General features: G+C 50.7%; 1 protein-coding gene across 1 annotated transcript in view; it reads right to left on the reverse strand.

The window, feature by feature from the left end:
* The window catches only part of TRIOBP (TRIO and F-actin binding protein), a 66598-nt gene that overhangs the window by 16125 nt on the left and 23961 nt on the right, over positions 1-26512 (reverse strand). Inside the window, exons 10-11 of the mRNA XM_027872967.1 lie at positions 24319-24456; positions 6310-6366 (exon numbers count right to left, since the gene is read on the reverse strand). Coding sequence (XP_027728768.1) covers positions 6310-6366; positions 24319-24456 — 195 coding nt within the window. The remainder of the gene's footprint in view (positions 1-6309; positions 6367-24318; positions 24457-26512) is intronic.

The following is a 26512-nucleotide window of genomic DNA, read 5'->3' on the forward strand; positions in this document are numbered from 1 at the left end:
TATCAAAATGTATTAAAAAACAAAATGAAACAAAGCAACACAGGTTCACAGACCCCAGGTTAAAAAACCCTGATTGGGTATAATCCTTCATTTTACAGATGAGGAAACTGAGGCCTGGGGAGGCTGATCTGCCCAAAGATCATAGCGACCTGATTGAGAGTGTTAGGGAAATCTTGTAGGGTGGTTGGGGAGGGTTAGTAAGGGGGCAATGGGCAGGGGATGGCTGGATGTTGAGGGCAGCCTTCCCAGAGGCCGAGCAAGTTCACTGGTGTGCTCGGGACCCCAGATGATGGGGAAATGCTGATGTAGAAATCACGGTTAAACCTTCTGTGTAGGGTTGGAAAACCTTCACTCCTAAGGAGAAGACATTCTCTTGTTGGGTGGTTTGAGAAGCATCTGCCCAGGATTGCAAGACCCCAGATTCAATGGCTAGTGCCCTCTTCAGTTGGGGTTAAGCGACTTGTCCAGGGTCACACAGCTAGTAAGTATCAAGTGTTTGAGGCTAGATTTGAACTTGGGTCCTCCTGACTCCAGGGCCGGTGCTTAGTGCTGTCTTTATTGGGCCCCTTTCACACAAGACAAACAGCTCATTCTTACTAAGAGGATGAACATCACTGGATTTGGACCTCGATTAGCAAACCCCTGTCACTTAGCGGCTGTGTGACCCTGGACAAATCCCCTGATCTCTCCACGCCTCAATTTCTTTTTCAGTAAAAGGAGGGGTTGAATTAGATCAGGAGATCACTCTTAATGCAGTTAGACTCTCTAGGCAGTCACGGTGAAGCCCATTTTTTCGAAACTACATTTTTTGAATGACTATAAAATACCTAGAATTACAGAGGAAATTAATCATAATAAAATAAAGTGATCAAAGGATTTTTTTTAAATGCCAAGTTCATAGACTAGGTGGTCTTTCAAGTACCTTTTAGCTTTAAATGTATAATTCTATGATCCTAAGGATTTCCAAGTCTTCTGCAGGGGAATTGGTAGGGAAGAAAGTTGGATCAGGGCTCAGAAGGTCTGGGTTCAAATCCTGACTATGCTACTTTCTAGTTGCATGACTGTACAAGCCGCTTTCTTCTTCCGGGTCTCAGTCTCCTCACCTTGGACAAGTCCCTCATCCTCACTGAGCCTCAGTTTTCTCCTCTATGAAATGACGGGGCCAGGCAGGATAGCTTCTAGGGTCTCTCCTTTCCAGCTCTGGCTCTATGACGCTCTCCTGGCCTCAGTTTCTTCATTATAAAATGGAACCTGGGGTTTCTCCCTTCCAGATCTCACTCTAGAAGCTCTGATCTGGTTGCCATCAGGCACAAAAACCCGCCAGGAGCCTCTAGAGGGCGATGGAGGGATGTGGAAGTGGGTCTCCTGCCCAGGGGGAGGACGCTGGGGCATGGAGCATAGCTAAAGATTAAACCACATCAGCGCAGCCTAGGCCAGCTTTTGGCACCGCCACCCGCCGCCACTTCTCCATGGACTTGGAAGAGGGGAAGCCAAGAATGTCAGAGCTGATGGTGAAGGCGCCTCTGCACAGAGCTGGGTCACTCACTCCCTGGCCCCGGCTGGGACCACGTGGGTGAGTCCTGGACTAGCGCTGTGGAGCAGGGGTTATGGGTCCTTCAGGACTGGCCTGAGAGAGCCTTATCTAGTCCCCTCTCTCCAGTTTTACAGATAAGGCTGCCGAGGGCCTGGCCCAAGATAAGGAAGAGAGTACGGCATAGGCATAGGAAAAGGAGCCTTAGACAGAATCAGGAAGGAGACCAGAACTCTGATCCTTCCTGGACTCTTTCTACCTGAGTGACCCTGGGCAAGTCATTTCACTTCTGAGCCTCAGTTTCCCAATATGTCAAGCAGAGAGAATAAAGATACTAGTACAACAATAATAACAGCTAGTGCTGTTTTTCCTTTTCTGAAGTCCCACACAAGGAAAGGGCCTCAATCCCCCACCTTGCTGCTTAATTCCATGCCTCTGGCTAATTGTTCCAGGTGCAAGGTCTTATCTGGATCCTTCAAGGACAAAGACCCAGGCTCTCACAATATTCCTTCCCCTTCCCCATATCTCCATATGAAAACACCCAGCTCCCCTGGGCAGTGGCTGTGTAAGGAGAGAAGGGGAGGTGTCCAGGGGACACAGTCAAGGTGGAAACGAGATTTGACAGTAATTGGATATGAGGGGTGGAGTCAAGGGTGACACCCAGGTGGAGAGCTTGGCCCACTGGGAGGGAGGGGGTTTCCCCTTCAGTACCACGGACAGGAGAAAGAGGGGATCTCTTGTTCCATGTGTCCAAAGGCAGTGTGGGTGACTTGAACCTGGAACTCAGGAAGGATATAGGCTAGATCCATTGATCTGGGAATCACTGAACCTTGGGCACCCTGAGTTAGAGATCACAGAGGGAAAAGAAGGCTTGGGATAGACCCTTGGGGGGCACTTGGTGTATGTGAGGGTGAAGATCCAGCAAAGGAGACCAAGGCATGGTCATGAAGAGAACTGAGAACGAGGAGGAGGGTATCCAAGGGGGAGGCGGGGAGGGAGCCAGTGGCCAGGGGGATGAGACCAAGGGCACAAGTGGAGGGGTTGACCTCAGGGGGAGAGGGGCCACATCTTCATGGGAGACTGGGGTGAAAGAGAAGCTCATGAGGGAAGATGTCTGCGAGCTGTAAGATAAGGAGACTAGCCTCCGTGTTTGGAATGAGGTAAGAGGCAAGGTCCTCCATTTTGGATCCCGAGGCCCCTCCCAGCTCTGCCATGTTGTCTTCTCTGGTCCCTCCCCGCTTTGAAGTTCCCTGCTCCTGAGTGATCAAACAGTTTTTCCTGCAAAGTAAACAGCTGGCGCTGAGGTGCGTCATCTACGTGTATGTGTTTGTACACACACCCGTGTTTGGTCCCATGAGCACCAGTAGGAAGAAAGGACGCTGGGGTGCGGGTCTGGTGGATTGAGATTGGTTCGGCCTAACCCCACTTTGAAATGCTGCAGATCCTGACCAAGCTTTGGGGACATGGTTGTTCGAGATTGAACGTAGCAGGTGATGGAAGAAACAGGCCACATGGGCTGGAAATTAGGCCACCGTCATCTACTCTAGTCCTAGAACTTGGGGATCATGGAGGTCTAAATCCCCTCTTTTTCTTTTTGGAGGCAGTTGGGGTTATGTGACTTGCCCAGGGTCACACAGCTAGTAGGTGCCTGAGGCTGGATTTGAACTCAGGTCCTCCCAACTCCAGGGCTGATGCTCTATCCGCTGCACTACTTAGTTGCCCCTAACCCCCCTCTCTTTACAGATGAGAGAACCGAGACCCAGAGAGCGAAAGGGACAGGTCCAAGATCACAGACACAAGCAGTAAATAGTCAGGGTCACGTCTGAACCCAGGTCACCCAGCTAACAATCCAGGCTTATTTTCACTTTGGCTCCCTCCTCCCCAGGCAATTGCTTGGAGTCCTGGAGGCCTTAGGCCAGGGCAACACCTGTTGGTACTGAAAGCCTTCCAGGGCTCTGGGCCAAGCCCAACACACCAGCAAGGGGAAACAGGGTCAGGACAGAACTATGGGGGAATGGTTCCATTGGCATGGGTAGGATAAATAAACTGGGGAACAGCTGGGAAGGAGTCACCGTGCAGGCATCCTTCTGTCCCTGGCCCAGGAGCAAGTAACATAATCAGAGACTGGAAGACCACGTCCAGCACAACCCTCCCTAACCTGGGGACGGAGCTGGTGGATGGCAGAGCTCCTTGGGAAGCCTAGGGTCAGGGTCCTAGAGCTGGAAGGGGCAAGAGGTCACTCTTTCATTTCACAACTAGGGAAACTGAGGCCAGAAGTAGAGCTAGAGCTGGGAGGGGCCTCCGATGTCCCCTAGTTGAACCTCCTCATTTTGCAGATGGGGAAACTGAGACTCAAAGGAAAAGACTTGCCCAAGGCCAAAGGAGCCTCGATCTTGAGTTGGAAGGTTCCTGGGAAGCCATGTATTCTCCTGAGACCCAGTTTAGGTGACTAGACCAAGGTCACGCAACCAGGAGGTATCAGAGGTAAGATTTGAATTCAGGTCTCCTGACAGTGGAGAAGAGAACCTAAGATAACACTGTGTGTCAATTTCACTTCCTGCCCTAGAAAGCTCAGGGCTCCATCTCCCCCAGCTGAGACGGTTTGCTTTTTCCGAAGGGAAAAACCCAGGGCACAGCACAGAAGGGGAAGTGGCTTGTTCAGCGGGTATAACCCAAGTCTTCTGACTAAGTGGACGGAAAGAGCTGGAGGGAGACTTGGGCTTCCTGTCTCCCCTCTGCCACTAACTGGCTGTGTGTGCCTTGGGCATTTAGGAACCTCCCCTCCCTGGGCCTCAGTTTCCCCATCGGTAAAAATGAGGTGATCAGAGTATCGGCCCTGGGAGCTCTCTCAGCCTAGGATTTTATGTTAAATGGTCAGCGGGAGAGAGTGGTCAGTCATGTGCTCTCTTCAGGAATGGAGAATGTTACTGAGGCTAGTGGAGATAAGCCTGAGATGGGAGAGGTGGGGTCGGGAGGCAAAGAGAGGAAATGCAACTCAGGCAGTGTTTGCTGGCCAAAGGTCTGGAGGGGTCATCCCCAACAGTCATGGAGGACAAGACAGCCCAGCAGGCCCTTGCCTGTCTCTGAAACCCGGTATCCTCTCTCTCAGTCTGTCAATCCCCCTGCCCCTCCAGCATGCTCAGCCCATGCCTCAGGCCCACTTCCAAACCCAAGCACTCCTCCCTCCCCTGCGTTCAAAGGTGGGCTTTGCTTGAGCACCCGGAGCAGGGAACTGCACCCACCCAGACAGGTAGCTGAGACTACTTCTTGAAGCATCCCGCTGGGTCTGGCTGGCTGCCAACGCCTCTGAAATGTGATAATGGATCCCTTCAACCTGACCCCCCATTGTCTGGGGCTCAGAGAGCAGCAGGGTGAGCCAAGGCCAGGAGAGGAAACAGGAAACGCCCCCAGAGGGGGAGAGCTGGCTGGGACCTCAAAGAGCCTCTAGTCAGGGCGCTTGCAAGCTTCTCGGGGTAGCATTTGCAAAACTGGATTTCCGTACAACGGGTTTTCTTTGTCATCTTGTGTGCTCTCAATGATGCATTTTTTTTTTAAGTGAGGCAATCAGGGTTAAGTGACTTGCCCAGGGTCACACAGCTAGTAAGTGTCAAGTGTTTGGTCTGAGGCCGGATTTGAACTCAGGTCCTCCTGACTTCAGGGCTGGTGCTCTATCTACTGTGCCACCTAGCTGCCCCCTCAATGATGCATTTAAAAACATGATTCCAAGCAGGGGTCCCCTATGCACCAGACCGCCAGAGGGTTCCAGGTCCCTGCCCCCCCCCATTTAAGAACCCATGATCCAGTCCAACCTTCTTATTTTATAATGGAGGAAACTGAGGCCCAGAGAAAGGAAGGACATTGCCCAAGAGCCTCACGCTGGCACACGGAGAGCTGGGACGTCATCCTGGGTCTCCTGGCCCCATTTCCATTAAACCAAATGGAGGAAACTAAGCAGAGCCCCTCAAGCCAATGGGGACCAGAATCCCGGCTGATAGCGATCTGGCAAGCATTTCTGTCATTCCACCCCCACCTTGCCCCAAGCATTGGGAGGGCTGTGGGTCCAGTCCACAAAGCATTCTGGGCTTCAGCTGCCTAGAATGTTCTCCTCCTACCTGGAATGTTTCTTTACAGAGTTCATATGAGGAATAATCCTGCTCAAGCACTTTACAGGCATGATCTTATCTAGAATCTAGATCCAGAGGTGGAAGGGACCTCAGATGCCATCTAGCCCAACCCCCTCATTTTACAGATGGGGAAACTGAGGCAGAGAGCTGGAAGGGAGCTGAGGCCATCTAGCCCAACCCCCTCATTTTACAGAAATGGGGAAACTGAGGCACAGAGAGCTGGAAGGGAGCTGAGGTAATCTGGTCCAACTCTCTCATTTTACAGGTGGGGAAACTGAGGCAGAGAGCTGGAAGGGAGCTGAGGCCATCTAGACGAACCCCCTCATTTTACAGAAATGGAGAAACTGAGGCCCAAGGAAGTCAAACGTCTAGGTCACAAAATCCTAGATTTCAAACTGCAAGAGACCCAAGAGTCCAACCCCAACATTTTATGGAAGAGGAAACTGGGAACCAGGTGAAGTGACTTGTCCAAGGTCACACAAAGGCAGGTACTCTGACCCTAGAATCCAAGTTCTTTCCCCTGATATAAGAAGAGGGAAAACGGTGATTTTTCAGCCTTAGGATGGGAGGACACGGTGAGTGCACAGGGATGCCAGCCCTGAATCATGGAGCCACATAAAAGCGACCTCCTCCCCAGCACGATGCTTCTCTTACCTCTCCTGGTTCATCTAGAATGGACATCCATCCCTTCTTAAAGTTGAGGAGATCGGGCTGGGGAGAAAACAACAGGAGAGGGGTGTCAACAGGGGCAGCCAGTGACCAGCACGCCCACCTCCGGACAGAGAGTGGGCGATGGACACAGCGTGCAGAAAGAGACACACGTTTTTGGCCAGGGTCAGCGTGGAAATCTGTTCTGCTTGTCCGTATGTCTGCAACTGGCATTTTTTTGGGAGGGGGTAGGTAGGAAAGAGAGAAAATAAATACTTGTTAATTTAAAGTAAAATGAAAACAAAATTGACGGGGCCTGGGAAGGAGAGGGGAGCCAGGGGGCCATGCCAGCTATCACAGCTCCTATTCACCCACAGCCCTAGCCCTGGCCCCCGAGGGCTCCCCCCAGCCCATCATACAGAGACCTAGGGGAAACAACAAAGCCACAGCTGTTTTTTGTTCCAGGCTAATGCGGGCACAGCCTTGTGTGAGACCCAGAGACTGAGGCTATCCCGTGCTAGGAAGGGAGGCCGTGATTGGTCGCTCAGGCGACCCTGTATTTTTCAGGGCTGCAGGTGCCTTCCTCAGCCTCCCTCTTTATTCTCATCCCTTTGGTCAAATAGAAAGGAAGACTGGAATTCCCCCAACAGGGCTAAAAGGGAACTAGATTAGGGAATTATCTAGTGTAACCCATTTTACAGACCAAGAGACCGACACCCCAGAGCCGAAATCATTTGCCCCAGATCCACACAGGTATTGAGAAGCCAAGTCAGAATCCAAACTCGGGTCCTCTGAATCCACCTTTCTTTCTCCCACATGAGCTCTCTGAACCCTGCCCCTGACCCCTCCTGCCAATGGGCTCACCTGGTACAGTACATCCCCTGATGGGGATGCTTACTTGCCTCTCTCTGTCCAGAACTCCCCCTACTGTTCCCTCACCCCAGAGAGATCTGCCTCTCCTGGGTCTCTGAAGTGTCCCCGGGGAAGGTGCCAGGCACTCAAGTGGAAAGGAGCCAGTTCTCTGAGACAGAAGCCCAGAGGAGAGCCGAAGGAGTGAAAGGGGGCCAGGGGAAGAGCGTGGGTGAACCCGATCCTTCAGACAGCCCCAGAGCTGGGGGCCGGGAAGAAGACAAAGGCAGCTCGTGTTTGAGAACCATACCTGGCTGTTGCTGCCGGGGGTCAGCCCTGATCGATGGCTGGGGGATCCTGCCTGCCACATCTCCTGATGGGGTGGGACGGCTGGTGGGAAGGGAGGGCTATGAGGGACCTCAGCAGCCCAGTAGGGGCTCTGTGCTCCCCAGAGAACGGGATGCTGGGCTTAGCATCCTGTCCAACAGGACCCTGGTGCCTTCTCCCTCAGCCCAAGGAAACGCTGCAAGTAGGTCCCAGTCGCTGAGTGCTACCCACAGAGCCTGGGGCAGGGTGGCCAGCAGGGCCCTCCCCGTCAGATATGCTGGTGGCCCATTGGCTGCTCCAGGAGAAGAGCCCCAGGATGCAGGGAGGCGGGTGCCAGGTCTGGGAAAGGGCGGGCCACCTGTTGCCATGGCCCTGAGCCTAGCCTATCAGGGCCTAGCATCGCCTGCCTGGGCCAAGGTGTCCAATTGCACGCAGGCTGGCTGGCCAGACCTCTGAGGTGGCTGGAAACCTGAGCTGCCTGACCTGGTCTCCCACTCTTGCCTCTTTCCCAGAGGCCACCGCTCCGCCTCAGGCAGAGGAAGTCACCAACAAGAGGCATCTGGCCACATCCCAGTGCCCCCAACTCCTTCATCCTGGGCTTCCTCCCACCATGGCCCCAGAAGGCCAGGAGGCTCTACCTTCTTAAAGCCTGGAAGACAGAAGGCAACAACCCCATTCATGGGGCCATCACCGCAGAGACAGAAGAGACCTCCAGGCAAACTGAGCCAACCCCCTCCTTTTACAGAGGGGGAAACTGAGGCACAGAAAGTCATACAGCCACAGTCAAACCCAGACCCCAAAACCAATGCTCTTCCCCTACGTCATGCCAGTGTTTCTGGGGAAGCCAAGGAATCCTTTCCTTGAGAGTCTTCCCTGTATTTCTCCTAAGTCTCCTCAAAGGAATCCACAAGGACAGGCTCCTTGGTCCTCAGGATCATGGCCCCTGCATTCTCACTGAGAGAACCACTTCTCCCACCTGAGAATGAATCTTTCTTGCTAGAAAGGTTTTGTTTTTTTTTCAGTGCTGGGGGAGGAAGTAAGAGAAATTGAGAACAGATTTTTTTTTATGAATTTAAAAAAATTAGCTAGCTAGCCTCTTGTTACAAAGGTCTTATTTTGTTTTCAATAGGGAGGAAGTAGGAGAAACAATAGATTTGTTATGAATTGAAAGAAATAAATTAGGGAGCTAGCCTCATCTCATTCTTTTAGAGCTGCAATGGAACTCGGAAACCATCTGGTACAACCCTTTCATTTTACAATAGAGGAAACTGAGGCACAGAGAGGTGTCCAAAGTCACTCAGGTGGTCAGTGTCAGAGGAGAGATTTGAACCTTTGAATCTGACTCCCAATCAAATGTGCCCAAAAGGGGCACACAGACGTATTTGAGTTGGTGGGATGGGTGGGCTCATTCAATCCCCGTGGGCCATGAGCCATACCTACCACCTACTGCCCCTTCCATAGCCAGGACACAACAATGATGTGCCCTAGGCAAGCTATCTCTCTGCTTTGACCTTTCCTATAAACAGAACATCACGTTTGTTACAAAGGCTTTGTTTTCCTCTTTCCCAAATGGGGGGGGGGGGGCAAGGAAGACAAAATAGATTTTTTTATTGATTGAAAAAATTTTATCTTAATTTTTTAAAAATGTCAGAGCCAGAGGAGACCATCTAGTCCCTTTCCCAAAGCATGGATCCTGTCTACAACAGCTCATTCATTCATTCATTCATTCACACAAGCATGTGTTAATGCCAGACACTGGGGATGTAAAGACAGAAGACAAACCTGTCCCTGCCTTCAAGAGGCTGATAAACCCCCCACCAGTGCTCAGTCACTGTTAGGACGTCTACACCCTAGGTTAGAAGGTCTAAATATCTACACCCTAGGGAACTGGGCTCTTCAAGCGTCCAAACAATACATCAGTCATGGAAGGATTTCGCATTTCATCCTGGTGGATACCCGGTCCTAGAATGAAGATGAAAATGCTTCTGTGCCTTGGGAGTCAATTTAAGGAGTTGCGGAGGCCCAGAAGCCATCCTTTGCAAATTGGTCCCCAGAGGCCAGATTCAAATGGTCCCCAGCCCTAGACCAGAAGCCTTTGGACTGATAAGGACTTCCTGAGCACACCGCTACAAATGAGGCATAGCTGGTGGTGGCCGGAGGGAAATGAACGGGGATATAAATAAATACATGGGAATCTATCAAAATGTCACAGGGTCCCACTTTCCACCCTCTGGGAAGTTACAAGCTGGACAAAAGTCTATCACATCCACCCTGGATCGGCTTAGCCCTTCTGCCCTCTCCCTGGGCCCCCGATTGGGTTAGATACCCCAGCTCTTCCTTCCCCCAGGAAGCTGATCAGTCCTGGACTGAAAGCTCGGATTCAGATATTCAGATATTCGCTCTTCTCTGCCTCCACCCTTCCTTCCTAACCCTAGCCATCCCACTCTAGACTAGCAGATTTTGTATGAATCAATCCCTTGTCTTCATTCACTTATTTATTTATTTCTGGCTGGTGCTGACCCTGGGGGCCTGCCCCTCCCTGCTCTCAACAGGAGAGAGGGCCCAAAGCTAGTCACCACTCAGAAGTGGGAAAACCATGAAATCTGCTGACTGATGCTGACACCCAAGAATGCTTGGTCCCTCCCATCTAATGAGAAAGACCTCAGCTACCTCCTTGGGCAGTTCTGTCATGCCAGGGTGCTGAACTCCTCTGTCTGTCCTCACCCCCCTCCCAAGAATTTTGAGAGGGCAGGGCCCCCTTTAAAGATCAGACCAGGCAACTGAGGCCCAGAGGTGAGAGAGTGAGTGACTTGCCCAGTCACATGGCCGTTAAGTGATAAACCTGGAAATCTTGCTTTGCCCATTACAGATCTGCATACCAGGCTGCTTGTGAAAGTCTTAATAAAAAGGAGAAATGGGACCCACCACACCAGGGCCAGAACATACCACAAGTCACTCCTGCTTTCTCAGCTGTGGTGGAGTGTGGGAGTCTGGCATCCCAGGGCGAAAAAGGGCCCTGAAAGTTCATTTCATCCATCCCCCTGCCTTCAGGCAGGACCACAGGTAAACTATGCAGAAGCAGTGACCGGCCACCCTATTTTTAAAAACCACTGTCAGAAGAGACACTGCTGCCCCTCTCAGTGACCTGTTAGCTCTCAGAAGATGAGACAGTGCCCAAAGATACTTGGGAAGACATGGAATCTTCCCCTCTCATTTTACAAACCAGGGAACCGAGGCCCAGAGAAGTAACCCAACTCGCTTGAGGTCAGACAGTAAGCATCAGAGGCAGGATTTGAACCCAAGTCTCTCCTGACTCCAAATCTGCCAAACCCTTTGACAGCCCACACTGAATCTTAGGTCCCTCATGGTGTAGACTCCAGAGTTTCATCCTGTTTTGCCCTCCCAGAAAAAATGTGGAAAACAGCCACCTTCTTCCCTCTGGGGCTTCTCTCTCTCCTTGACTGGTTCAAATCCCTCAGTTTTTCCGAGTCACTGGGTTTTCCCACCAGGGAGAAGATGCCCAAGGCAGATCTGACATCAGACCCAGAACAGGTGAGGGAAGGGAGGCCCTCCAGCTCCGGCCTCCCTCCCAAAGCCAAATCCAGCCTCACTGGCCTCCTCGGGACCATGCCTCCCTCAGCAAATACTCATGTTACGGCACCTTCCCCTCAGCTGGTCTCATGGTCAGAGAGGACAGAGCAGCTCAGGGAGAGGGGGCTGGTGGGATAAAGGGGCCCTTAGAAGGTCACCTAACCCATTTCCCGCATTTCTCAGAAGCAGAGGTGATGGGATTGCCCTTGTCACATAGGAATGACAGAAGAAGAATCTGAACCCAGAGCACTCACTACCCATCTGGCCACAAGCTTAGGAAGGAGAGAAAATCTTGTCAGAAGTTGGGATCCTGGGCAAGGGAGGGGCCCTTCCTAGAAGAGGGAAGAGGGGAAAAGTCAATCAGAGGATAATTGGATTTAGTCCAAGAAAGAAGCTTAGACGTCATCCAGGCCCCCCCCTTTCACTTTACAGATGAAGAAACTGAGGCATAGAGAAGGGGAATGCCAAGGTCACCGAGGTTCAGATCCAGTGCTCTGCCCCCTCGATCATGCCGCCAAGACTTCCGGCCTCAAGCTTTCACTTTACCAGAGGACCAGAGATTTGGGGGTGGCAGGGACCTTGGAGGTCATCTTCACCTTGCAGCTAAGATCCTGCTCCCCAGGTCCTCCGATTCTCAACCCTACTCGCTGACCACTGACTGGCCCAAGCTGGCTGCTGAGCTGGCGAGGGCTCCACCAGCTGAGGATGGGGGCAGACATGATATAGGCCAGGGTGGGGAACCCTGGGCCTTGAGGCCACACGTGGCCCTCTAGGTCCTCAAGTGTGGCCCTTTGACTGAATCCAAACTTCACAGAATAAATCCCCTGCATAGAAGAATTTGTTCTGTAAAACTTGGACTCAGTCGAAAGGCCACGCCCAGGACCTAGAAGGCCACAGGTTCCCCACCCGGACATAGGATATCTAATATTTGCATAGCTGTACCTCTAAAATGAGATCTCACAGCCTCCTAAACAATAACAATAGATAACATTTAAGAGCTTGCTACCTGCAGGGCACTGTGGCTTTACAAACATCTCACTTCAGCCTCACATCTACCCTGAAAGGTAGATGCTATTAGGATCCTTATTTTACAAATGAGGAAACCAAGGCAGACAGGTTAAACGACTTGCCCAGGGTCACACAGCTAGTAAGTGTCTGAAGCTGGTTTTGAACTTAGGCTTTCCTGGCACTTCTAAGAAATCAGAGATGGCTAGTGAAGCTCTCTGCTGGAAACCACCAGCCAGAGCTAACAGCAAGCAGGGGAAAGGAGAGGGGCATTCCCAGCCTAACCTTCGGACTCTTACTCACTGGCTCCCCATCATCCCTCCACAACCCCACTCAGTTAGATGGCCGGGGAAGGGGCGTCTCCAAGCCAACAGGAAGGCCCTAGAGGCTGCAGGATGTGCAGAGGCCAGGAGGAAACAGAGGCTCACAGCCCAGGGTCATCCCCACCCCGCCCGGTGTGCCGCCCAGTCTGGCTACCCAGCAGGGCCTCCCTCGACTCCAGCAAGCCGCCTGTCAGCCCGCCTGACAAAAGGGAGGCCTGTAGCCCCTTCCCAGGGTGCAGAAGGTGTGTGTGTGTCCGGAGGAAGTCGGGAGAAAAGGAACTCGGCCCCTCACACCCCCTCCAACTCCCTCCATCCTCTCCCTTCCCCGGGTCACCCTCTCCGGTGCCCCAGAGGAAGGAAGACGGGGTGGGGATGGCGGCTGCGGTTTTCCCCCCATCACCTAGAAGGGAACGCTGGTCATTTTGGGGCAGCAGTCTCAGGCGGCTTCCGACAACATGACTAGCCCGGGGTTTGCCGCCTCCTCCCCTCTCCCAAGCCGGTCTCCCCCTTCCTGCAGGAGCCCTATCCAGGAGACAAGCCATGAACTCACCCCTTCTCTGCCCAAGACTCGGGATACCCCCACCACCTCCCCTGACCCCCGGGCAGCTCTCAGCTCCAGGTGTTCAGCTCACTTGCCCTCTCCCATACAAACACAGGCTTCGGTTTGGGGTCAGAGGACCTGGGTTCCAGTCCTCGGACGGCTCGCTTCCCTTCCCTGGTCTCAATTTCCCAGTTTGTAAAGTGAGGAGGGGAGACTAGCCAGCCCTGTAAAGGCACTTTCTAGCTCCAAGTCCTCACCCCGCCGCGGTGGGGGGCCGTCCCCAGGCTCTGCTGCGGGAGAGCTCCTGGGGAGAGGCTGGCTTTGGGGGGACCACGCCCAGCACCCCTGGAGCGAGTTCCAGCGAGGGCTGGGCCCTTTTTCCTGGCCAGGGGTCAGTGCAGCCTGACAGCCCGCAGGAGTGAGCACGCCCGCACAGGGCTGCGCCGAGCCTCCGCCCGAGCTCGGGGACGGACAGGGAGCCAGGGGGCCTCCAGCAGGGCCCGGCTCCCCTTCGCAGGTCGCCCCTGCCCCTCTTCTTGCCCGAGCCGGATGGCGCACACTCAGTCCCAGCCCTGGGCCACCCCCTTCGCGTCCGGGGCCCTGCGGGGCGGCCGATCCAACTCGCTCCCGCGGCTGGAGATCGCCAGGAAGTGGGGGGCTCAGGGGGGCTGCATGGGGCCGGGGAGAGGGGGAAGGGGCGCTCACCGTCATCATGCAGCCGGGCGGCCCCCGGGGCCCCAGGCGGGGCAGCCCGGCCTGGCCCGAAGAAGAGCCGGAGGTCGCAGGGGCCGATCGCAGGCTCGCTCACTCCCAAGCCTCGGTCAGTTGCCCGGGGCCAGCATCCCCGGCCGCCCGCGTCCCTTCGGCTCTCCCTTTTCCAAGGCTCGGCCGCAGCGTCTGCCAGCCGCCCAGAAAACTTTTTTTTTCTTTTCTTTTCTCCCTTTTTTTTTTTTTTTTTTTCAAACTTCCTGGGAGGATCCCGCCGGACCAATGGGCCGGGGGCGGTCCGAGCAGGCAGCGGCCAGGGCGGGCGAAGCGGCCAATGGGAGCTCGGGAGTAGGGGCAGCCCGCGAGGGGGAGGGGGAGAGGGCCCGGGGCGGGGGTGGGCGGAGGGGAGGGGCGGTCGGCCAATGAGAAAGCGGAGGGGCGTGGCGCTGGGGGACTGGGGGCCGGAGGACAGCTGGGGCAGGGGCGGGGCCACGGGCTGAGTAAGGCCGGAAGGCGGCCACAGGTGACTCCCATCCCCGGGACTGCCCGGCCCCGAAAGGGGAGGGGGGATGGTGGTGGGAGAGCAGGGGTGAAGGTGGGTGGGGGTGAGCTGATCCCAAACACACCCCTCACCCCTCCCTCCACCCGCCTTCTACCTGCTAGACCTCCCGGGCCTCAGTTTTCTCTTCTGTAGAATGGCCTCGAGGGACACTCCCAGCTCTAAACTCTAAGATTTTAAGTGCTTTCCTCCTGGGATCCAGGGTAAGCATCCCTCCCCATCTCCCTGAGGAGCCTGAGAATTAGCTTAAAAAGTTTGCCTCAGGGCTCAGTGGGAGTAAATAAATAACTGGGCTTACGGTTGCATCCTGGTGCTGGGGATTATTAAGAGGCCTCTTCTCAAAGTAGGTGGAAAAGGAGAAATAAGGGTTTAGACCCAGGAAGACTTGAGTTCAAATTCAACCTCCGATAAGCGCTGACTGTGTGACCCGGCCAAGTCAAGTAACGGCTCTAGACAACTCTAAGGGGCAGCTAGGTGGTGAAGCGGATGAAATTCTGATCCTGGAGTCAGGAAGATCTGAGTCCAAATCCAGCCTCAGACACTTACTAGCAGTGTGACCCTGAGCAAGTCACTGAACCTCGATTTGCCTCAGTTCCTCATCTGTAAAATGGGCACACACTGGAGAAAGAAATGGCAAACCACTCCAGTATCTTTGCCAAGAAAACCAAGTAGAGTCGGGCTTGACTGAATAGCCAGGTAACTCTAAGACTATAGTTTTAGAGAGGGGCTGACTGCTTTAATAGAAGGAGCTTCCTCATCCAGGTCTCGCACCATCATCCCATATGAACACAGCATGGGACTGGATTTTTATTATTACTGTTTTTCCCCTTCCATCCCAATGTTCCCACCCAGAGTCTTCCTTGAGCTGTGTAAATGCTTAATAAATGTTTTTTTCTTTAATTTGAATTTACCTAAAGCTCAGTGTCTCCCCTCTCAGCCTCTTGACTTGGGGTAAGGAGACCCCCCCCACCCCCACCCCACACAAATACACTATAAATAAGTCAAGGTAGACACTCTGAAATCATCCCGTCACCAACTTGGAAGTGACCTCAGGTGTCTGGTCTAACCCCTCCCTAAAGAAAGAATCCTCTCCATGGAAACCCTGGCAGATTGTCACCCAGCCTTGTCTTGAATACTTTGGGTTACGGGGACCTCAGTACCTAATAAGCCTTTCGTTTAAGGCTGCCTCTCACTGTCAAATACTAAGAAAACCTGCCTTGGAAGGTTGCAGCCATTTATCCTATCCAGCTCTTTATAACAAAGTGAATGCTGCTTCCACCAGGTAGTTTTCAATATTTGAAATAATCTTCTGCAAATCCACTAAATGTGTGACTCTGGGCAGGCTGATTAACCTCTCTGGGCCTCAGTTTCCTCAAGTGTAAAATGAGGGTACTGGATTAGGTGGCCCTTTAAGGGTCCTTCCACTTCTAAACATCTATGGTCTTTATTACTCTCCCATTCTGAATATGATGCCTCTTTTAATAGAGTCTAAATTCTTAGTTCTGACCCATGGTCTTAAATGTCAATACACTCCGTAAGAGGAACTAGAGATTCTAATGCAAGCAGGTAGATTTGAGCGCGTGACTAGACTATGGCTCTAGGGAAGGGATGGAGTAATTAAAGAGAAAAATGTAGCACTTGGTAAATTAAGGGACTATACTCAGAGGAGGAAATTCCAGGAATCGGAGAGAATAAACATGGCAGAATATATCTGGATAAAGTGAAAGTGACATGTCATGAGGATATACTACAAACCACTTGGGCAGAAGGAAGAAATTGATGAAGAGTTCAGAAAAACAAAAAAGATTACAAGCCAAGTAAAGAGGAATGATATAGACTTAACTGGGGACTTCAAATATTCAAGTATAGCTCTTTCCCTGGTAAAAATCAGACTAGCTAATAAATTCTTTCCTTGCCTTAATTATAATTTTATCCTTCAGAAAGGTGTGGGAAGTAATGAGGGGAAATTGGAATGTGGGCTTGACTCTGAGCCACAAGGAAGGACGGGATGATGAAGTAAAAACAATGGGAACCCTAGGGAGGAGTGACCACTCCCATCATAGAATCTGTGATGAAGGAAAAGGAGCTGGGTATAGTCTGGCAGACACCCCAGATTTTGGATGGCTGAATTCAAAGAAAGGGCATGTAGATGATTAGGTCAAGCTAATATAATAAAAATGACAGTTCTACCTAAATTAATTTACTTATTCAGTGCCATACCAATTAAACTACCAAAAAAACTATTTTATAGAGCTAGAAAAAAACAATAACAAAATTCATCTGGCAGAACAAAAGGTCAAGAATATCAAGGAAATTAGCGAAAAGAAATACAAGGGAAGGTGGCCTAGCTGTATCAGATCTAAAACTGTTATTATAAAGCAGCAATCATCAAAACTACTTGGTACTGGCTAAGAAATAGAGTGGTGGATGAGTGGAATAGGTTAGGTATATAAGACACAGTAGTCAAAGACTATAATAATCTACTTTTTGATAAACCTGGGATAAGAACTCACTGACAAAAACTGCGGAGAAAACTAGAAAATAGTATGGTAGAAACTAGGCATAGACCAACATCTTACACAGTATAACCAAGATAAGGTCAAAATGGGTACCTGATTTAGACATAAAGGGTGATACCATAAGCAAATTAGGAGAGCAAGGAATAGTTTACCTTTCAGATTTATGGAGAAGGGAAGAATTTATGACCAAACAGATAGAGAACATTATGCAGTGCAAAATGGATAATTTTGATTACATCAAATTAAAAACTTTTTGCACAAAGCCATTGCATGCTACATTAGAAGGAAATTATAAAGCTGGAAGACAATTTTTACAGCCAGTATCTCTGATAAAGGCCTCATTTCTAACATATATAGAGAACTGAGTCAAATTTATAAGAATACAAGTCATTCCCCAATTGATAAATGGTCAAATGATATGAACAGGCAGTTTTCAGAAAGCTATCTAGAGTCATATGAAAAAATGCTCTAAATCACTGTTCATTAGAGAAATGCATATTAAAACAACTCTGAGGTACCACCTCACACCTATCACATTGGCTAATATGACAAAAAAGGAAAATTATAAATGTTGGAGAAGATTGGGAAAATTGGAACACTAATGCATTGTCGGTGGAGTTGTAAAATGATCCAACCATTTTGGAGAGCATTTTGGAACTATGGTCAAAGGGCTATAGAAATGTGCCTACCCTTTGATCCAGCAATAGCATTTCTGGGGCTGTATCCCAAAGAGATCATACAAATGGGAAAAGGACCCACAAGTACAAAAATATTTATAGCAGCCCTTTTTGTGGTGGCCAAGAATTGGAAACTGAGCGGATCCCCATCAATTGGGGAATGGCTGAACAAGCTGTGTTATATGAATGTATTGTTCTATAAGAAATGATGAGCAGGCAGATTTCAGAAAGGACATACACAAACTGATGCTGAGTGAAGCGAGTAGAACCAGAACACTGCACACAATAACAGCAACATTGTTCAATGACTAATTTGGATAGACTTAGCTCTTCTCAGCAATACAATGATCTAAGACAACTCCAAAAGACTCATGATGGAAAATGCTATTCATATCCAGAGAAAGAACTATGGAATCTGAATGCAGATCAAAGCATACTATTTTCTCTCTTTTTTTCTTTCTTGTGGTTTTTCCCTTTTGTTCTGATTCTTTTTTTACAATGTGACTAATGTGGAAATATGTTTAATATGATTCTACTGATATAGCCTATATCAGATTGCTTGCTGTCGTGGGGAGGGAGTGGGGAGGGAGGGAGAAAAAAAAATTTGGAATTCAAAATCATATAAAAATGAATGTTGAAAACTATCTTTACATATAATAGGAAAAAGTAAAATACTATTAAGTGGGAAAAAATAGACATTTTTAAAAAAGAAAGGGCATGTAGAATTCCAAACCTCTACAGGAGAGAAGTTATCTCAAGAAGGATGGAAAGCTCTCAAGAATGAGATTCTAAATACACAAAGAAAAACTATTCTGATAAGGAAGAAGAGGTGGACCTGTTCAAAGAGGAAGGTGTGGATGCACAGGGAACTCTCTGGTTAGCTTATATTTAAAAAGACACATCTAGAAAATGTAAGCAAGGGAGAGTAACGGAAAGTGGATAGTAAGATGTGACATGGACCTGTAAGAATAACATCGGGGCAGCTAGGTGGCACAGTGGATAGAGCACCAGCTCTGAAGTCAGGAGGACCTGAGTTCAAATCCGGCCTCAGACCAAACACTTAACACTTACTAGCTGTGTGACCCTGGGCAAGTCACTTAACCCCAATTGCCTAAAAACAAACAAATAAATAAATAAATAATAACAGCAGCAGTGCTAAAGCTCAGAAGGACCTGAACTTGCTCAGAGAACCTCATGGTAAACATACCATTATTGGGGGTGGGGGAAGGAAGGATCAAAGAAGTACTTGGACTGGTATTCGAGGTAGATGGATGATGAAGAGAAGATATAACTCTTGTTTTGCTCCTGGTTTGGAAGGTACTTCAGGGGTCATCTAATCCAACACCCTCATTTCATATATGAGAAACTGAGGCCCAGAAAAGTGACGTGATTTGCCGAAGATCACACATGTCACAGCTCCAGAGCCAGAATTTGAACTCGACAACCATGACTCAAAAGCCAGCGCCACTTTTCCATTGCATCCTGATACCTCTCTAGAAAGGGCAGATGAAAAATGGCCCAGAGGGAGATGAAACCCCAGATAAGCAGGAAGACAGTAAGAGAGCCGGCTGAGCTGCCCTGGACGCATTGGAGTTTCTTGGTCCGGATGAACTCCATCCCAGGCCAAATGGGCCTATCAAAGTCTGGAGAAGCGGAGAAGGGCTCCCCTTCTAATGACCGGCAGAGAACAGAAGAGACCTTTTCATGTTCAATCGTTTGCAGTTCCTACTGTGTGCTATTTTGCTTGACTGTTTTGAGGGATCTTAAATCTTGTTTTCTTTAAGCAAAATTTGTTTGTTTTATTTTATTAAAGAAAAAAGCTCACGAATAAGAGCAGAGGGACCATAGGACTAGGGCAGGACAAATGTCCTGATTTTCAAGAAGGGGGAAGAATGGAGGCTGTGTGGTGCAGGCTAATGTACTTGACCTTGATTTCCCCACTGTTCTGGGACGTGTTATTAAAGGAATGGCTTTAAACCAGAGACCATGTTATTAAGGTCTATGAACACCTGGAAAAGGTGATTGCTATGGGTCAGGGTCAGCGTGGCTCCATCATCAGCAGGATATGCCAGACCAACCTCATTTACTTTTAATTACAGAGAAACTAGCCTGGTAGGCCAGAGGAATGGGGCATGCACCCTGGTACCATTTGTTAGGCTCTCTCCTGCCACCCTTGTGGGCAAGGCAGTGGGCCAGGAGAAGGGACAGTTAGGCAGATCCAAAGCATGGACATTAGTGTTGGTTGACTTGAAGAAGTCTCTAGTGGAGTGTCTGATGGATCTATCCTCATCTCTTGGTGACTCTATTGGGGGTTTTCTTGGCAAAGATCCTGGAGTGGTTTACCATTTCCTTCCCCAACTCATTTTTACAGATGAGGAAACTGAGGCAAATAGGGTAAAGTGACTTGCCCAGAGTCACACAGCTACTAAGTATTTAAGGGTGGATTTGAACTCAGGAAGATGAGTCTTTCTGAGTCCAGGCCCAGGCTCTAGCCACCGAGCCACCTTGAAGCCTTCTTCAACCCAGTACTGTTTAGCATTTTTATCTATGATCTGGCATGTTTATCAGATCTACAGGTGACAGAGAGCTGAGAGAGAGAGGCTAAAATAAATGGAAGGGCCAAGATGTTGAAATGAGGCTAACAAAATGAGATGTAAGAGAAATGTCAAGGTCTTCAAGTGAGTTCAAGAAAATCAGTTATATGATAACAAGATGTGGCTACACATGGACTGCATTTGTGAAAAAGATCTGGGGGTCTGAGTGGACTGCCAGCTCCATGTGAGAATGATAGGAAAGGCAAAAGAGAAAGCGCATTTTGGCCTGCACTGAGAGGCAAGGCCTCGGGTGGTGATCCGGCTCCACGCTGCCCTGGGCCGACGACATCTGGCTCACTAGCAGGCTCCACATTTTAAGGATAACAACAAACTGTAGACCAGCTAGGTGATGCCCTGGATGGAGTACTGGACCTGGAGTCAGGAAGACCTGAGTTCGAATTCTGCCGCAGACACTTACTAGCTCTGAGACCCCAGGCAAGTCAGTTAAGCTCTGTCTGAGGAGCAAAGTGGCTTTTGGTATCTTCTACCCCTCTGAGATCTGGGGACTGATTTCCTTCCTGCCTGGCCTGGAGCTAAGCCAGCCAGTGAGCGAGGGGGATGGGGGTGGGGGAGGCTAAAGCCAGATCCTGGGGCTCCTCTTGAATTACTCTGCTGAAAACTTCTCGATTTGTTGGGAGAGCTTGGTGAGAGGCAGGGGAGAACCATGTAGAACTGGGGGGGTCACAGGGTCGTGAGCTGAGAACTCCAAGGTCCCTTAGAGGTCATCCAGTCTAACTCCCTCATTTTACAGAAAAGGAAACTGAGGCCCAGGGAGGGGAAGTGCCCCATCTATGCCCACATAGGTGTATGCATGTGAGTATGCATGCTCCACACTGGGTGAGGTTTGGGGCCAGTCTGAGCCTGCAGTTACGTGCTCTTATCTGGGGCACCTCCTGGGGACACCAGGCCTTTCAGTCTTATCTTGGCAGATGTTTATAGGAGAATGAGATTTACAAGGTGCCTGGAAGGAGTGGATGGGGGAAGGATGGTGAGGGAGCAGGCCTGTGTTCTGTGTGTCCTGACCACAAGCCCTCCCGTGTGGTGGCAAGAGAGGTGGATGCGGACCCGTATGTGTGTGTGCACATGTATAGGACTGACTATAAGATCAGAGATTTAGAGGTGAAAGGAGCTTTGGGGAATGTCAGGGCTGGGAGGGAGCTTAGAACAGGAGATGTCAGGGCTGGAGAAAGCTTAGAACAGGGAATGTCAGGGTTAAGAGGGACCTTAGAACAGAGAATGTCTTTAGAATAGGGAATATCAGGGCTGAGAGACGCCTTAGAACATGGAATGTCAGAGTAGGGAGGGACATTAGAACGGGGAATGTCAGAGCTGGGAGGGCCCTTAGAACATGGAATATCAGAGCAAGGAGGGACATTAGAACAGGGAATGTCAGAGCCGTTGGGACATTAGGTACCATGGTCCAGCTTCTTCGTTTGACAGGTGAGAAAGTTGAGGCCCAGGGCGGGGAATGATTGCCTTGCCTTCCCAGGTATGTCACAGGCTGGGCAGCTCTCTGCCTCAGAAAGTTATGGGGGCAGCTAGGTGGCACAGTGGATAGAGCACCGGCCCTGGATTCAGGCGGACCTGAGTTCAAATCTGGCCTCAGACACATAACACTAATTAGGTGTGTGACCCTGGGCAAGTCACTTAACCCCATTGCCTAGCCCCTCCCCCCAAAAAAAGAAAGAAAGAAAGTTATGAGGCAAACAGGGAAGTGGAAACTTCCCTCTCTCTCACACCTGACTGTGTAAGGGATGTGTAGGTACAATGAAAACAATAGGGCCTTAGAGTGAATGGATCTGGGTTCGAATCATGCCCACGTGGTAGCCGTTGAGGCCCCTTTCAGTTCCCGGAGTGGGAAGATTCTTGGACCTCCAAGAAGAGATCCAGCCAGCTGCTGAGCTAAGATCCTCTGGTTGAGGGAGCAAACTCTCGGCACCCCCCAGCACCCTGGAGCCCGCCACGACTGGATGTGTGTCTGCCCGGGCACCAGGAGGTTCTGGCCCAGCTGCACAGCAGAGGGAGACTGGGAAGGTTCCTTCTCCCTCGAGAAGTTCCCCATCAGCTTGTCTGGGAGCTCCCTGGGGCCTGTGCCCATTAGCAGATGGATTCTTGTCCTGCCAGGCTGTGCAATGGGCTTCTCTGACGTCCAACCCAGACCCCTCTATGAGGTCCCTCTGTGACCTTGGTTAAATCCCTTCCCTCCCTGGGCCTGAGTTTCCTCTTCTGCAAAAATGAGGGGAGTGGACAAGAGCCCTCTGAGGTCTCTTTCAACTCTGGAGTCATGATCCCAACTCACTTGACTTTCCCGTCCCTCAGTTCCCTCCTCTGCAAAATTAGAAGGTTGGACTAGATGACCTCCAAAATCCCTTCTAGCTGTAACTCTGGCATCCTATCATCTCCCATTTCACAGATGAGGATATAAAGGCCCCCAAAAGGATTGCCTAAGTTTGTACAGCTAATGAGTGCTTGAGCTGAGACTGGAAAGTAGGCCTTTTCAATCTTAGCTCAGGGTTATTTCCTCTGAGGTCAAGAAATAGACTCTAGGGGGCAGCTGGGTGGCGCAGTGGATAGAGCACCGGCCCTGGATTCAGGAGTCCCTGAGTTCAAATCCAGCCTCAGACACATAGATCACTTACTAGCTGTGTGACCCTGGGCAAGTCACTTAGTCCCATTGCCTAGCTAAAAAAAAAAAAGAAAAGAAAAGAAATAGACTCTAAACATTCTGGCCTAGATGTCTGAACCCCATGTGGGCCTCAGTTTCCCTGTGTGTAAATGGGGAGGAGGTGAAGGCCATGACCTCTCCATTCCCTTCCAGCTCTGGCATCCTTTGACCCTAAGAAGGCGCCTGCCCTGTTCATCCAGTTAGCTGACTTGATCAGCCATGTTCCTGGACGGACTTCTAAAAAGAGACCTGTTGCCTCTGAAACCCGAAGGTCTGGATTCAAATCCCACCTTAGACAGTTACAACCATTCTAAGAGACCTTGGCTTTCCTTTTCCATTTGGTTTTAGCCAAAGGGCCGCACTTGAGGACCTAGAGGGTCACATGTGGCCTCGAGGCCCAGGTTCCCCACCCCTGTCTAGGTGATTAGAAACTCCTCTCTCCTAAGGTTTTTATGTCTGATTCTTCCCAGTAACATATTTGCTCATTAAAGGCCTGTAACGCCTTTTCCAAAAAGGCTGGGAAGGGGTCGGGGTGGGGGGGGAGGCTCTTTAAATCCAGGCCAATGGAGAAGGGTCTAGGGACATAGAGTTCTGTCATCACCCAATATATAACCACCCAGGCTTGGCCCAACCAGGGCCAAACATCTGCTCCAACACTAGCCTGCCCACGGAAATGGGCTGATTTCATTTTCCCCCCTCCTTTTTTAATGAGAAAAAGGAAAAAAACTCCACAAAGCTGGCGGGCCCCTCTCCTCCCTCAAGGACACTGGGAACCGTCCATCTTGAGTGTTTACAGCCTTCCCTGAGCAGGAACGGTTACATAAGGCCAGATGTTTATGCAATTGGCCCTGGTCCAGGTTGGAGCCCGCCCCCTCCCCACCCCCATTCCATCAGCTGGCTTTGCTCTGTGTCTTCTCTGCCCTCTCAACATCTAGACCCCCTCAGCTTGCCCTTCCTGGCCTGGAAGACAAGGGTGGAGAGGTCAGCGGGTTTGGTGGGTCACACCCCACACCTCCTTCCCTCCCTACTCCTCCCTCTGTACCCCTACCTGGGAGGAGAAAAAACCAGACCTTTCTCCGGCCTAGGGAAAGGCTCAGAACTGGCCATGGCAGAATCTCAGAATTGGAAATATAATATAGGTTCACAGATGCTGATTCAGCCCAGCCTCTTCGTGTTACAGAGTAGGAAAATGAGGCCCAGGGAGGGAGGTAAAGTCACACATGGGGAGTAAACAGAGCAGGATTTGAACCCAGGTCTTCTGATCCAACAGCCTTTCCACTGTGCCCTGCTTTACCTACAGCAGGAGTTATTAGATTTGGGGCCGAAAGGGGCCTTGGAAATCACTTCCCCACCCCTCTCATTTTATGGATGAGGAATGGATGGAAGCTCTGAGAATTTCAGTGACTCTCTGCCAGGTCACACAGGGAGGTAGTAAAGAAGCCGATTTGGGATTGGAACCCAGGCCCTCTGACTCCAGTTCTGGGAGCCTGGCATCTAGTCTGGCCTGTGGCTGAATGAAGTCTTACCCTCAAGGCCCCCAGAGGCCCTGATGACATAGAAGGGGCCCAGATACCCCCTACCTGTTAAAGCTCTGATGGCCAGGGTCACAGTACCCAACCCCTCCCTGCTCCATCCCCTCCCATCCTTCCCAGCCTACCCTTCGCCACTTGAGAACCCCCAGGGAAATCAGGAACGGGTTGAAGAGCGTGGGCTGGTCTCCGGGCATGCGCCATGAAGTCACCAGTCGGCCCTTGGTGGGGCTCACAGCCTTTTCCTTCCTTTGGACGTTGTCTGCCTGTCAAACAGGGTCAAGTTGGTCCAAAGGTATCTCCACTGTGGGGCAGGGGCAGGGTAGGCCCTCAGCCCAAACTGGTAATTAAGGGAAGTTTCCTTTTCTGAGTCCTTTCCCTGGCCCATAGCGACTCCCCCAAATGCTCAGGATCCTCAGGGGCTTCCTCTCAGTCCACTCAAGTGGATGGAAACTTGCTCTGAGAGGTGCTGGTGAAGCGGGGCACAGTGGATAGAGAATTGACCCCAAAGCCAGGAAGACCTGAATTCAGGTTCTGGCTCTTCGGCGTACTGGCTGTGTTACCCTGGCCTAATCCCTCGGTGCTCACTTCTCCAGGCTCTAAGCCTCTGAATTGAAGCAAGAGTGGCAATCTGCAATGGTAGAGTTCCCTCTCTTGGGAGTTTCCTTTAATCCATGAAATCCCAAGTCTAGCCCCTATCTCTGTAAATGGTGGAGACCATAGAAGGGCTAAGGCTTAATTAAGCCAAATAAATGAATCTGAATCTCAGGCAGTGGAATTTCAGGCATCAGCAAATAGGTAAGAGATATTGGGGAGGGGGGCAGGGAAGTGATCTCATGGAGCCACAGGTCTATAGGACAGTCAGACTGGATTCTGGGAGAGGAATGGAGGGGTCTGGTGGTATGATAGCCAGGGGCTATCCGGCAACGACCCACAGTGGCTCAGTGGTTAGAGACAGCTCTGGGCTTGCAATCAGGAAGTCCTGAGTTCAATCAATAAACATTTATTAAGCACCTACTATGTGCCAGGCATTGTGGTAAGTGCTCTTGGAGGTCCTAGAACTACCTTCTACTAATAGTCTTAGGTGGGCTAGATGTAGGAGTTCCCAAGTTGGTAAAATCACAGATCCTTCCCTGTCCTCTCTCTCTCTCCTTTCTGTCTGTCTCTCTTTCTCCCTTTTTGTCTGTCTGTCTCTCTTTTCTCTCTGTCTCTCTGTCCTTTTTCTCTGTCTCTCCTTTCTCTCTTGTCTCTGTCTCTGTGTCTCTTAAAGACTGGGGCTCCCCATCTCACTCTGGCTGGAGTTGCAGAGGCTACTCTCTGCCCTTGTCCTCTCATCAGCACAGATGCCTTGGCTGCTTCACTCCTCCTTGGGCAAGCTGGCCCCATCCCGCCACCTTTAACACATTGGTGCCCGATGTGGGGCGGACTTCCTGCCACCTGGCCTGCTGAGGTTGAGAACTCTCCAGCTCGGGAGAGCTGGCCTCAGTCTCCCTGAATAACAGCAGGGGCTTCAGGTGTGCGCCACCATGACCGCTATTCCCTTAATCTTCACACCTTCCAGGGTGTTAGGAGGAGAGAGGGCCCTTTGTGAACACTAAGGTGCTATAATAATAATAATAGTGATGATGATGATGATGATAACTTACATTATATATTGATTTAAGGTTTACAAAGTGCTTTACAAATGTTCTCTCATTTGAGCCTTATAACAACCCTGGGAGGGAGGAGCTGCTATTATTCCCATTTTACAGTTGAGGAAACTGAGGCAAAGGGAGGTCTTATGAGTGACTTGCCCAGGGTCACACAACTAGTCAGTATCTGAGACCGGATTTGAACTCAGGTCTTCCTGACTGTAGGGCTGGCACGCTATCCACTCTAGCATTTGGTGGATGGAAGGGTGACATTGTTTCCCTTTGAGAGGAGTCCTTTGTAGCGAGGACCAGCAGGGCTCTCTTTTGGTAAAGGGTGGAAAGGAAGGAGAGGGCTCCCTCGGTCCCTCTGATGCTGTTTTCCCTCCGTATCAACCTCTCCCCAGCCCATCTTTGACTCCACAGAGCCTGATTCTGCTAAACAGTGCGCTCAGCTCTCACTGGCCCAGGCCCCAGGAAGTGTGAAGCAATAATCACCAAGAGCAAAAGAGGATGTCGGGAGTCCCGTAGCAGGATGGAGTCAGAGGCAAAAAAAGTGCGAGCCGGGTGGAAGAGTGTTAGCATGAAGAACATCACCACTGGGGCTGGGGAGAGTGGTGGGAGGGGGGCCTTAGAACAGGGGATGACAGACCTGGAAGGGAGCTTAGAACAAGGTATGTCAGAGCTGGGAGGG

This window comes from Vombatus ursinus, unplaced genomic scaffold (assembly GCF_900497805.2).
Source record: "Vombatus ursinus unplaced genomic scaffold, bare-nosed wombat genome assembly UNPS02003292.1, whole genome shotgun sequence".
NCBI lineage: Eukaryota > Metazoa > Chordata > Mammalia > Diprotodontia > Vombatidae > Vombatus > Vombatus ursinus.